At 51.1% G+C, this 12,012-nt stretch overlaps 1 protein-coding gene across 1 annotated transcript in view; it reads left to right on the forward strand.

Annotated features, from left to right (window-relative positions):
- CDC42BPB (CDC42 binding protein kinase beta) overlaps window positions 1–12,012 on the forward strand; it is a 32,601-nt gene that overhangs the window by 4,651 nt on the left and 15,938 nt on the right. Inside the window, exons 2-7 of the mRNA XM_031935712.1 lie at window positions 576–655; window positions 5,624–5,710; window positions 6,037–6,114; window positions 7,712–7,817; window positions 9,918–10,054; window positions 10,616–10,755. Of these exons, the coding sequence (XP_031791572.1) occupies window positions 576–655; window positions 5,624–5,710; window positions 6,037–6,114; window positions 7,712–7,817; window positions 9,918–10,054; window positions 10,616–10,755 (628 nt within the window). The remainder of the gene's footprint in view (window positions 1–575; window positions 656–5,623; window positions 5,711–6,036; window positions 6,115–7,711; window positions 7,818–9,917; window positions 10,055–10,615; window positions 10,756–12,012) is intronic.

Raw genomic sequence — 12,012 nt, forward strand, 5'->3', positions numbered from 1 at the left:
CTGACCTCATGATCCGCCCACCTTGGCCTCACAAAGTGCTGGGATTACAGGCGTGAGCCACCACGCCCGGCCTTTTTTTTTTTTTTTTGAGACAGAGTCTTGCTCTGTCACCCAGGCTAGAGTACAGTGGTGTCATCTTGGCTTACAACAACCTTCACCTCCTGGGCTCAAGAGATTCTCCTACTTCAGCCTCCCAAATAGCTGGGATTTCAGGCACATGCCACCATGTGCAGCTAATTTTTGTATTTTAAGCAGAGATAGGGTTTCACCATGTTGGCCAGGCTGGTCTTTAACTCCTGACCTCAGGTGATCTGCCCACCTCGGCCTCCCAAAGTGTTGGGATTACAGGTGTGAGCCACCGCGCCTGGTCCCTTGGTTACTTTTTCAAGTGAACTTTTTGATTATTGTTCATCTCTGGAGGAACACCTGGTGTTTTTTTCAACTGGGATCATGTCAGATGTATCAGTTACTTAAGGAGAATTGACATCTTGAAGACATTGAGTCTTTCTGTCTGAAAATAATATGTAGACTTTAGTTTTTTTTTAACCTTGACTGTTCTTTGTTTCTTTTTACAGGGCTCAAACTTCCAGATTTTCAGGATTCCATTTTTGAGTATTTCAACACTGCACCCCTTGCACATGACCTGACATTTAGAGTAAGTCATTGTTTTTTTTAAGTGACAGATGAGTTTATGATGAGTTATAAATAGTGTAATACATGATTTTACCACTCATGGGGCCACAAACATACCAGTAAATATACATTCAGTATTTATCTCAGAGTTGTGCTAACTATGTACTTGATCCACATGTAATCAACCCACATTAAATGCATAAGGTGAGAGACATTCAGGGTATTTGAGTTGCTCCCAGAGAAGCTTTCTCAACTCAAGTAGAAATGAGATTAAGAAAGTGTTCAGCATCTTCAGGGAGAAATCTACACTGGCCTCGGCTGTGTAGTGAGTATTTCTTTTTTTCTTTTTTTTTTTTTTGAGACAGAGTCTTGCTCTGTCACCCAGGCTGGAGTGCAGTAGCATGATCTTGGCTCACTGCAACTTCCACCTCCTGGGTTCAAGCGATTCTCCTGCCTCAGCCTCCCGAGTAGCTGGGATTACAGGCACCCGCCACCATGCCCGGCTAATTTTTGTGTTTTTAGTAGAGTAGGTTTCACCCATATGGTGAAACCCTGCCAGGCTGGTCTCGAACTCCTGACCTTGTGATCTGCGCCCGCCCCCCACCCCAGCCTCCCAAAGTGCTGGGATTACAGGCGTGAGCCACCGCACCTGGCCTGTAGCCAGTATTTCAAGTAAGTACTTTAATACAAATTCTCACACTGGGATGGGTGCGGTGGCTTACGCCTATAATCCCAGCACTTTGGGAGGCTGAAGTGGGAGGATCACTTGAGCCCAGGAGTTCAAGACCAGCCTAGGCAACATAGCGAGACCTTATCTCTTAAAAAAAAAAAATCCCACACTAGAGCAAATGAAAACACTGTAGTTGTGTAGTTGTGTTACCATCTGTGTAGCTGTAGAGGTCGGCATTGGGGATCGGTGGGAAAGGTGGTTGATGGGAACAGTCTGGCACCAGGTGCCTCGCTGAGACCATCACAAGGAGGCCAGCCCCTCAGGCAGCCAGAGCCGCTGGTCATCTCCTTGGGAATGAGCTGTCGAGTGAGGAGCAGACCCCACTGCCTCCCTCCGTGGGCCGCAGGTTCTTGGTGGCATTCCGTGGAGGCAGGACAGCCTTTCCTCCTCTTCCGAACCTGTAGGGATGCACCCTTGACAGCAGCATGCAAAGCACATTGGAGCGGGGAGAGCAGAGCTCACTCATGGAACGCCTGATGGGGGTGCAGGGAGGGGGAGGTGGTTCCAGCCTTTGATTTAGAAAACTCCAACCCTGCAGGCGAGTGGGAAGAATAGGGTGCATGTGTACGTGTCCCTCACCTGGGGTTTTGCTACATCTTCTGCTTTCTCTCTCTCAACATAGAGACTTTTCTCCTCAGCAGTATTTGAAAGCGACTTGCAGGTATCAGCAACCCCAACATACTTCAGCAGTTACTTGCTACGATTGGGGCATTCTCCCACATAACCACAGGGTCACTGTCATCTGGCATTCTGCGCTGGTGCCGTGCGCCAGCCCGTATCCATGTGTCCCTTGTCGTCCCGGGAGTGTCCTTTCCTGCTGGCTTTTCCTCCTAGTTCTGGATCTACCTGAAGATCACGAATCGCATTTAGTCTTGTTTCCTTTAATCTGGAACAGTTCCCCATCTGTCCCCTTTTATGACAGTGATATTTTGGTGTTACCCAAGTCAGTTGTCCGGCAGAATGTCCACTCTGGGTTTGTCTGATGTTCCGTCTTGATCAGATGTGTGTTGAACCTTTGGCACAAACTGTGCGCAGGAGGAGCTGTGCCCTTCCCACACACACAGGCCGGCCTGCCCAGGGCGGGTGATGCCAAGTGTGATCATTGGGTTGAGGTGGGGTTGGCTAGGGTTGCTGCCTGTGTGAGTAGGGGGTAGTCAGCAGGTGCCCATGTGGGCAGCTGCCTGTAGCAGCCTCCCCTGGGGTGGGCTCTTAGCATCCTGGCCTGTGTCTGTCATTACAACACCCAAGCAGGCTTGCATTGCTCACAGCCACTCTGGATGCACACTGCTCACCTTCACCTATCAGAATGTTTGTTTGTTTTATCAAATTGGCAATGCTTGTCTTTTCCCTGAAATCCTCGGTTTTGAAGAAGCAAATAACCGGTAAGTGCCACCGGATCTTTGATAAGCCTGTTTCTGCACAAGTCATTGCCTCCCCCCGTTGCTGCCGGGCCAGGCACCGCTGTGGGGAAGAATGAGTGGATTCCAGAGAACCAGAGATGGTGCTTGTTCAGCGAGTGGAGGCCGGCAGGACAGCGGCAGCTTTCTGTAACGTGAACAGAGTAGAGGGCCCAGTGGCAAGTGAGTTTACAGCCAGTGCTGTCCGGGAGTGTGTGAGTCACAGCTGTGGAGAGTGGGCCGCAGAGGTGGAGACAGAGGCGACGTCTTTGTGCCTCATTCTCTGCAGCCAGCACACCTGCCCTTGCTAACCCCTCCTTTTTTTTTTTTTTTTTTTTTTGAGACAGAGTCTTACTCTGTCGCCCAGGCTGGAGTGCAGTGGTGCAGTTTCGGCTCACCACAACCTCCACCTCCTGAGTTCAAGTGGTTCTCGTGACTCAGTCTCCCAAATAGCTGGGACTACAGGCACACGCCACTACACCCAGCTAATTTTTTTTTTTTTTTTTGTATTTTTAGTAGAGATTGGGGTTTTGCCATGTTGCCCAGGATGGTCTTGAACTCCTAACCTCAAGTGATCCATCCACCTCAGCCTCCCAAAGTGTTGGGATTACAGGCGTGAGCCACCATGCCTGGCCCATAGTTGATTTATAAATTGTGATATAAGCACACATAACATAAAACTTAACCATCTTAACCATTTTTTAGAGTCAGGGCTTCCTTCTGTTGCCCAGGCTGGAGTGCAGTGCTGCCATCATAGCTCACTGCCACCTCAAACTCCTGGACTCAGGCGATTCTCCTGCCTTAGCCTCCTGAGTAGCTAGCACTACAGGTGCTCGCCACCACACCCAGCTAATTTTTAAATTTTTTGTAGAGATGGATTCTCGCTGTATTGCCCAGACCGGTCTCAAACTCCTAACCTCAGGTGATCCGCCTGCCTCGGCCTCCCAGAGTGCTGGGGTTATGGGCGCGAGCCACCGTGCCGGCCATTAATCCCTCGTTAATGCCTCTGTGATTTAAGTGGGAAGGCACTTATTGTTGAAAGAAAAAACCCTGCATCAGGGGCTGAGTCTGTTAGAGCTTCCAGACTCTTGAAAATTGTCTTTGAGAAACTTCTTATCCCACTCTGCCTGCTTGAAACATGTTGCTTATTACTAGAAATGGTTTGCCACCAAGATTAAGTCAATGTATCTTCGTGCAAGTGTTGACTGGGTGGGAAATGATGTTCGTTCCTCCTGTCTGTTGCCTCCAAGGACTCTCTCTCCTCCTCGTCTGCATCTTCCCTGCTAGCCTTTTGGGAAGAAGTAAGTGGCTGCCAGCGCTGGCTTCCCGCGGCTTTCACTCCTGTTAGTGCACAGCCTCCTCAATGCTCCTGTCCTTTAATCTGCATCCCTTTGGTTAATTAACCAACTAAATGAAACAAGCGGGGCTTTTACATGACTAAAATTAAATTAATATTCTTTTCCTCATTTATCTAAAGATGGAACCATAACTCACTTAACATACCTTGTTTATGGGGCAGATTTGCTTACGTTCTTGAGCTTTGATAATTAGCCAGTTGAGCTAGCCTTTCCCTTGTGAATTTGCAGTACACAGTTGTGTGTGTGTTTTATGTGTGTGTGCTGCCGTCCCATCTGAATTTGGCTCCTTCCTCAGCGGCCTAATTAATTGCAACTGTTGGAAAGTGTTTATCTGATTTGGTTCATTGGGATTCTGATGTGGAACACAAAATACAGCTGTAAACTGCTCCTTTAGGCGCCTACCCAGCCATGTCTGTGTCCTAGTACACTGTTTGCTGGTGCTAACACTTACTACTCAGCGTACCTACATGTGCATCTGTGTAAACAGCAATGGCCTGTGATGATGAACTGTTAGTTTCAGGAATACGTGTTGAAACAGAGTTGTTTTTAAGTGGTTTCAGAGTGTTTCTTTAGCTTCAAATAAATCACTGTGAAATTAGAACTCTTAATTTGTTAAAACAAAACATTGCTTCCCAGTGTCGTAAAATCTTCAGGGAAATTCTTACAACTGCTCCTGGGCCCACCGACCTCTGTTGATGTTTGAATTTCTTCTTGATCCTTGAAATGAGGTTAAGAAGCATTTGGCTAATTGATCTTATTTTTCTTTTTCTTTTTCTTTTGAGACAGTCGTGCTTCATTGCCCAGGCTGGAGTGCAGTGGCTTGATCTCGGCTCACTGCAGCGTCCACCTCCTGGGTTCAAGCGATTCTCGGGCCTCAGCCTCCAGAGTAGCTGGGATTATGCGTGTGTGCTAGCACGCCCGGCTAATTTTTGTGTTTTTAGTAGAGACAGGGTTTTGCCATGTTGGCCAGGCTGGTCTCAAACTCCTGACTTCAGGTGATCCCCACCTCAGCCTCCCAAAGTGCCGGGATTACAGGCGTGAGCCTCCGCACCCCGCCTGGCTAATTGATCTTAAGGCTGCTAGGTTGGGTAACCTTACTTATGAATAAAGGTCAGGAAGGATCGACGTTTCCAGGTCTTGCCCTTTCGGTGCCAGGGCGAGGAGGCTGCAGGAGGCGGCGGTGTGCTCATCGCTGTGCATAAGAGATGTCTCCAGGCAAATTCTCACCTCAGCCGGGTAACTGTGACTTGCCATACTCACCTGCCCACGCGATCACCACTCAGCTGAGGATGCCAAGTGCAGGGGTCCTCAGGGCAGGCCGGCCGGCTAGGAGTGGAGCAGGAGTCCGTGAGGAGACCCAAGGGGTGATAGGATCCAGGAGTAAGAACCACTGGGACCTCTGGGCCAGACAGAATGTGCTTTTATTAGTAAAGAACTTGTAAGTCGAGTCTGGATCATATAGAGTATGTCCTTTCACCCAACTCTTTCTTTCTTGGTTCTCACAGACCAGCTCAGCTAGTGAGCAAGAAACACAAGCTCCGAAGCCAGAAGCGTCCCCGTCGCTGTCTGTGGCTGCATCAGAGCAACAGGAGGTGAGACAGCGTTGCCCTGGTGATGCTCCCACCTGGGGTCTGCCCTCGTGTCCAGGTGACCAAACGCCGCTCACCTGGCCCCTGCATAACAGCTTGCAGCGAGGGCCTCTGCCCAGGTGCTCAAGCCCACCTTTCATTTTGAGAATTAACTGTCAGTCCCTCCCCTAGATGAGGAAGACTTCAGTAGATGTCTCAACATTGTAGCAAATTAAAGATGCAGAACTGTTCACTGTTAACACATTCTTGAGAGAAGTGCACCCCGTGGGGCCAGGTGTCTCAGCCGTGCTGAGCTGGGCCGACACTCACCTGTCCTGCTTGTCTCCCAGGACATGGCTCGGCCCCCGCAGAGGCCATCCGCTGTGCCGTTGCCCACCACGCAGGCCCTGGCTCTGGCTGGACCGAAGGTAGGGGCCTTGCTTTCACCCGGGGCGCCTTCTTAGTTGTTTAGTTAGTTATTCTCAGTTATTTAGAAAATAACTTTTGTATAAATAAAACAGACCTAGTCATTTTTGTGTACGCACAGTAGTGACCCTGATGTTCTGTAGGAAATTTGTTGAGAATGGTGTGTAATTCAGGAAGCTGTCAGGAACCTGTGTTTTCTTAATGGCACCAGTGCTACACAAATATATTTTAATCAGAAATGTTCGGCATTTGGTCTCCCCACTCTCGTCTCATTCCCCAAGCCATATTCCCCTCTCCATGGGTAGGCAGCTTACTCCTCCACATTGATTTTCATTTGTCTGCCTGTACTTTGGGAACCTTACAGAACCATATGGCTGGTGGGTGAGAATGACTCGGCATAAGCGGCACTGCAGTGCATGTGCAGTTCTGAGCCTCATGCTTTTCACAAGTGCATCCTGGAGAGCCAGCACGGTGACCCCACTGGGCCCATGCTCCCATGTCCTGGCCTTGGCTTCTTCTGTAACATCCCCTTTTCTTTCATATAAATATCAACGCAGATCAGAAAGTCTCCAGGGTGACAGGCCCCTGAGTTCCAAGCATTGCGAGTACATAGCCCTGTGGCCTAAGGTGGTTTTGGTGGTTGTTAATATAGACACGGCCTCTGCTTGTGCTTCCTGCCACAGGCAGCTATGCCAGCTGGACGTAAGAAGCCAGACTTGTATGAGGCTAATTCAGGGTTTGCCTTTTGGACTGAGACTCTTGCAGAGTCAGGGACCAAGTCAAGAGGTCATTTATTTGGTGACCATATTTGATAGCAGCAGCTCTGCAGACTGCTGAGGTGTCACTCCTAGTCCTGACAGCCCGGGCACCACCCCACGGCCTCCCTGCCCATCCAGCCAGCCTCTTCCCCCCGCAAACTTCCCTCTCTGGAGTTTGTGTCGGTCACTCCCCTACTTCTTGCCAGTGGTCTCACCCACATCTGTGTCCTGCTGAGGATCGTATTGGTCTCTGCTGTGCCTGAGCTTTGTAAAGAGGCGGTCCCGCATGGCCTGCACCACGTCCCTCTGTTCAGCCTTGGGGCTGCTTCCATTGCCGCTGGGATCACAGTGTGTCCACTCCCGATGAGGGACCGTGAGCCTTTCCAGGCATTTGCTATTGTGAACTGTTCTCCTGTAGGTGATTCTTGTGTGTCTCTTGGACATATGCAAGGCCTGTGTGCAGCCCAACCCCAGTGTGACCCCAGGTTGGCCCCTAAGAGCCAGTTGGTGCTGGTCTCCAGGAAGCCAGGAGCGTGAGCCAGAAACAGCATTGGCCATATCACCTCGGCGCTCTGGCCCAGCTGACCTCGCTGTTTGGTAGCAGTGCTCTCCCACTGAAGGAAGTATTTGTTGGCCTGTCTCTGGCTCAAGCTCGTAGGTGGTTTTCACCACTATTTGATGAGCCCTGTTAGGGAACACGTAGACCAAGACCAGAACTTGCACATTTCCACCTTTTCAGAATAATGCCCAAGCCGTGTATAAACTGGATCACAGGCAGATGGATCTGACTCTTCTCAGGAGTCCATGGTTCACCTCAGTGTTCTTGATTTTCTCCCTCCAGCCGAAAGCTCACCAGTTCAGCATCAAGTCCTTCTCCAGCCCTACTCAGTGCAGCCACTGCACCTCCCTGATGGTTGGGCTGATCCGGCAGGGCTACGCCTGCGAGGGTGAGTGTCGTTGCAGCTCCTGGGGTCAGCGTGCACAGCCCCACACGCCCGCAGCTCAGGGCACCAGCAAGCTCCAGGGCAGCCCTTGTGCAAGCAAACCAAACTGAAGTGAAGTTTAATTGGCATTATTTGAGGACAGGGTTTTTGGTTCTTTTTGGGTGGGGGGATAGGGTCTTACTCTGTAGCTCAGACTGGAGTGCAGTGGTACAGTCACAGGTCAGCTCAAACGATTCCTTTGTCTCAGCCTGTCAAGTAGTTGGGAGCACAGACACACACACCCCACCACACCTGGCTATTTTTAAATTTTTTTGTAGAGAGTGGGGGGGTCTCACTTTGTTTCCCAGTCTGGTCTCGAACTCTGGGACTCAAGCAATCTCCCGCCTCAGCCTCCCGAAGTGCTGGGATTACAAGCGTGAGCCACTGCACCCAGCCTGGCAGGTTTATTTTTACAAATCCTCAGTAAAGTTCTGTGGAACCGTGGATCCGTGCTGTGCTGGGCCCTCCAGTGCACTCTGCGCCTCTGTGGTGACCCAAATCTTCTATTGAGAATTATTACAAAGTGTATCGTCTGCAGCTGTTCTTGAAAATCAGGAAAAATAATTGTGTAAAACCTTCCACTATCAAGTTAGAGATAACCACAATTATTTCTCTCTGCTTCTGGTCGTCGTTCGTTTCTTTCTTTCTTTCTTTCTTCCTTCCTTTCTTCCTTTCTTCCTTTCCTTTCTTCCTTTCTTCCTTTCTTTTCTTCTTTCTTCCTTTCTTTTCTTCCTTTCTTCCTTTCTTCCTTTCCTTTCCTTCCTTCCTTTTCTTTCTTTTCTTCTTTCTTTCTTTCTTTTTCTTTCTTTTTCTTTCTTTCTTTCTTTTTCTTTCTTTCTTTCTCTTTCTTTCTTACTTTTCTTTTTCTTTCTTCTCTTTCTTTTCTTTTTTGAGACAGAGTTTGACTCTGTTGCCCAGGCTGGAGTGCAGTAGCTCGATTTCAGCTTACTGCAACCTCTGCCTCCCAGATTCAAGTGGTTCTCCTGCCTCAACCCCCCAAGTAGCTGGGGACAGGCGCACACCACCATGCCCGGCTAATTTTTGTGTTCTTAGTAGAGATGGGGTTTCGCCATGTTGGCCAGGCTGGTCTCGAACTCCTGACCTCAAGTGATCCACCTGCCTCAGCCTCCCAAAGTGCTGGGATTATATGAGCCACCTTACTCAGCCCATAGTATTTTTAAGGCTATATCTTGTGCTCTTGCCCTGTGCTGGGATTTGACATGCTCTTACCCCCTCAGTGATTGCCTCATTTCACAGATGAGCAACCACCCCAAGCCACCCAGTGCTGCAGGAGGGTCCTGGAGCCCAGACCTCACTGGCTCTGAGCACTCAACGCCTTCCTGACCATGGGTCTGTGAGCAGAGTTGCCCTTCATTCTACATTATAGCAGAAGCATTGTTTTTTGTTATTTCAACTCATGCACGTTTTGATTGGCTGCCAAGATCCCGTGTCCCCATGACCATTGGCCTGTAATTGCCGTGTAGAAGCTCACCTGTGCGGGAGGCGGCCTGGGCTGGCGGGGACAGCATGGAGACAGGCTTCTGCAGTGGGCCCTTTCCCTGTGCGCATGCTGAAGACGCATTCAGTGCCAGAATCCCTGAGCTTTTGTGTGGATTCTGCCTTGAAACTGTTTTTACCTTCTTGGATGTCTGGACTTGATGTGAAACTTGGTCATTATTTTTTGTTTGTTTTGTTTTGTTTTGAGACAGAGTCTCACTCTGTCTCCCAGGCTGGAGTGCAGTGGTGTGATCTCAGCTCACTACAACTTCCACCTCCCGGGCTCAAGCGATTCTCCTGCCTCAGCCTCCCGAGTAGCTGGGACTACAGGTGTATGTCACCATGCCTGGCTAATTGTTGTATTTTTAATAAAGGCGGGATTTCACCATGTTGGCCAGGCTGGTCTCAAACTCCTGACCTCAGGTGGTCTGCCCATCTCAGCCTCCTAAAGTGCTGGGATTCCAGGCGAGACCTGGTAATTATTAAATTGCCTCTTTAGGGCATAGGTTCTTCAGTGACTTCTCCGTAGGCAGCAGGCTTTGAAGGCAGTGTTCTGCTCTCTTCCAGTGTGTTCCTTTGCTTGCCACGTGTCCTGCAAAGACAGCGCCCCCCAGGTGTGCCCAATACCTCCCGAGCAGTCCAAGAGGCCTCTGGGCGTGGATGTGCAGCGAGGCATCGGAACAGCCTACAAAGGCCATGTCAAGGTAGGTGGTTTCATCTCCACCCCTCTGCCGTCAGTGCTCGTGAGGTGCAGTGACCAATAGCCATGCCCAGCCACTCTCGAAAGCAGCCCCTTGCTCTGGCAGGCAGCCCTGGTGCCAGTCCTAGGAGGCTTCCCCTCCTGGGCACTGAGGCCATCAGGTCTGTGCAGCCGCTGTTCTGAATGGCCTGGGCATCCTGAGGCTTCCACGCAGACGCTCACTCAGAGTCCATCCTGGGCTGAGTTTCCAGCCAGTGGGCAGAAGCTCAGTCTGAAAGCCACTGTGCCAGGCCCACGTCTCCAAGGCTGTCGGCCTACGTGTACCACAGCACCCTGCATGGGGTGGACGCAACGTTGGCTGAGCTGCCAGCTTTCCTGGCACTGTCTGCTGCCACGCATGGACCCCTCCCCAGCAATGCCTTGAGCCTTCTTGGGAGAACCCCCCCTGTCCAGATAGCTCTATTTGCCGGCCTGGCAGCTGGAAGGAGATTGTGAACGAGTGTAATGGGGCCTGGCGGCCTGCCTGGCCTGGTGGAACGTGGCCACTGTTTGTTTTTATTAATAGGTCCCAAAGCCCACGGGGGTGAAGAAGGGATGGCAGCGTGCATATGCAGTCGTCTGTGACTGCAAGCTCTTCCTGTATGATCTGCCTGAAGGAAAATCCACCCAGCCGGGTGTCATTGCGAGCCAAGTCTTGGATCTCAGGTCTGTGTTTGGGCAGCACCGCCCTCGCTCTGTGAATCTTCCTTATCTGTCTTTAGCCAAAAGGACATGTGTTCCTTGGTCATCTTTCACCTCGTGTGTACTTCACCCGCTTCATTGTTGTATGGTCGCAAAAATGGGTACAGCTTAGTCATGACTGAAAGCGCTCACATGCATGTGAACAGACGTGCTTATGGGCCTGCATGCACAGGAATAGGAGCGCTGTAGACGCTTCCTGCCTCGCATGTGTTTGCATTGAAAAGTTTGCCACAGGGGAATTATTTCAACATAAGAAAACCACATGCCCAAGAACAAGCAGAAGATATCCCAGAGAAAAGCTGTACAGCCCACAGCCATCTGTGCATTTTAGAGACCGGGGCAGGTGCTCGTGGCTTGTGGAAGTCTGGAGCCATGGGCCATGTGGGTGTGTGTCACCATAGCCTTTGCTGTGTGACCCTGTCTCAGTGCCACCCAGTGTCAGCTGCAGGAACAGGCGGGGCCTCCTTCCCACTTTCTCCTAGAGTTGGTATCTGTGGCCCATCTGTTTGTGAGATGAGGGCAGTGGTCATGTTACTGGCATGTGGAGTGTTGTTGTGAAGGTAAACACATCACTAAGAGGCCTAGCTCAGCCCAGGGCTTGCACACGGAGACGTGCTGCCGCCTCTGTGTCGTCTCTGTGCAGTGCCCGTGCGCTGTCTCTGGTGTGGTGCACACAGGACTGCTCTGGGCTCAGGAAGGGGCTGCAGACTCCATCTGTAGCATTGGTTCTTGGGGCAGGGCTGCTGGGCGGGTACCCTGAGGACAGCGAAGATGAGTCGGGATCACCTGGCAGCATACTCCCACTTTCCATGCCCCACCCACCCGGGGCACCTGCCAGTCCCTGGCTGTGTACAGGTGTGCCCCTGACCTGGCGACAAAGAGCCACTGGTAGAGGAAAAATTGGCGTAAGCCCAAGTCAAGGATCCCATCAGAGGGCTCTGCACTCTTCAGGGAGCCTCTTCAGAACAGCACTTCCACACTGACCTACACCCTGCTCCCCCTCTCACCTCCACACCCACGCCACCCCCCATTCCCCCACTCCCCCACCCCCCACCTCCAAACACATCCCCCACTCCCCCACCCCCATCTATAAAACCTCCCCCACCCCCATCTCCAGAGCCACCCCCCACTCCCCCACCTGCAAACCCCCCCAATTCCCCCACCCCCCTACCTCCAAACCCACCCCCCACTGCCCAATCCCCCATCTACAAACCCCCCCGC

The sequence above is a fragment of the Piliocolobus tephrosceles genome, chromosome 6 (assembly GCF_002776525.5).
Source record: "Piliocolobus tephrosceles isolate RC106 chromosome 6, ASM277652v3, whole genome shotgun sequence".
Classification (NCBI taxonomy): domain Eukaryota; kingdom Metazoa; phylum Chordata; class Mammalia; order Primates; family Cercopithecidae; genus Piliocolobus; species Piliocolobus tephrosceles.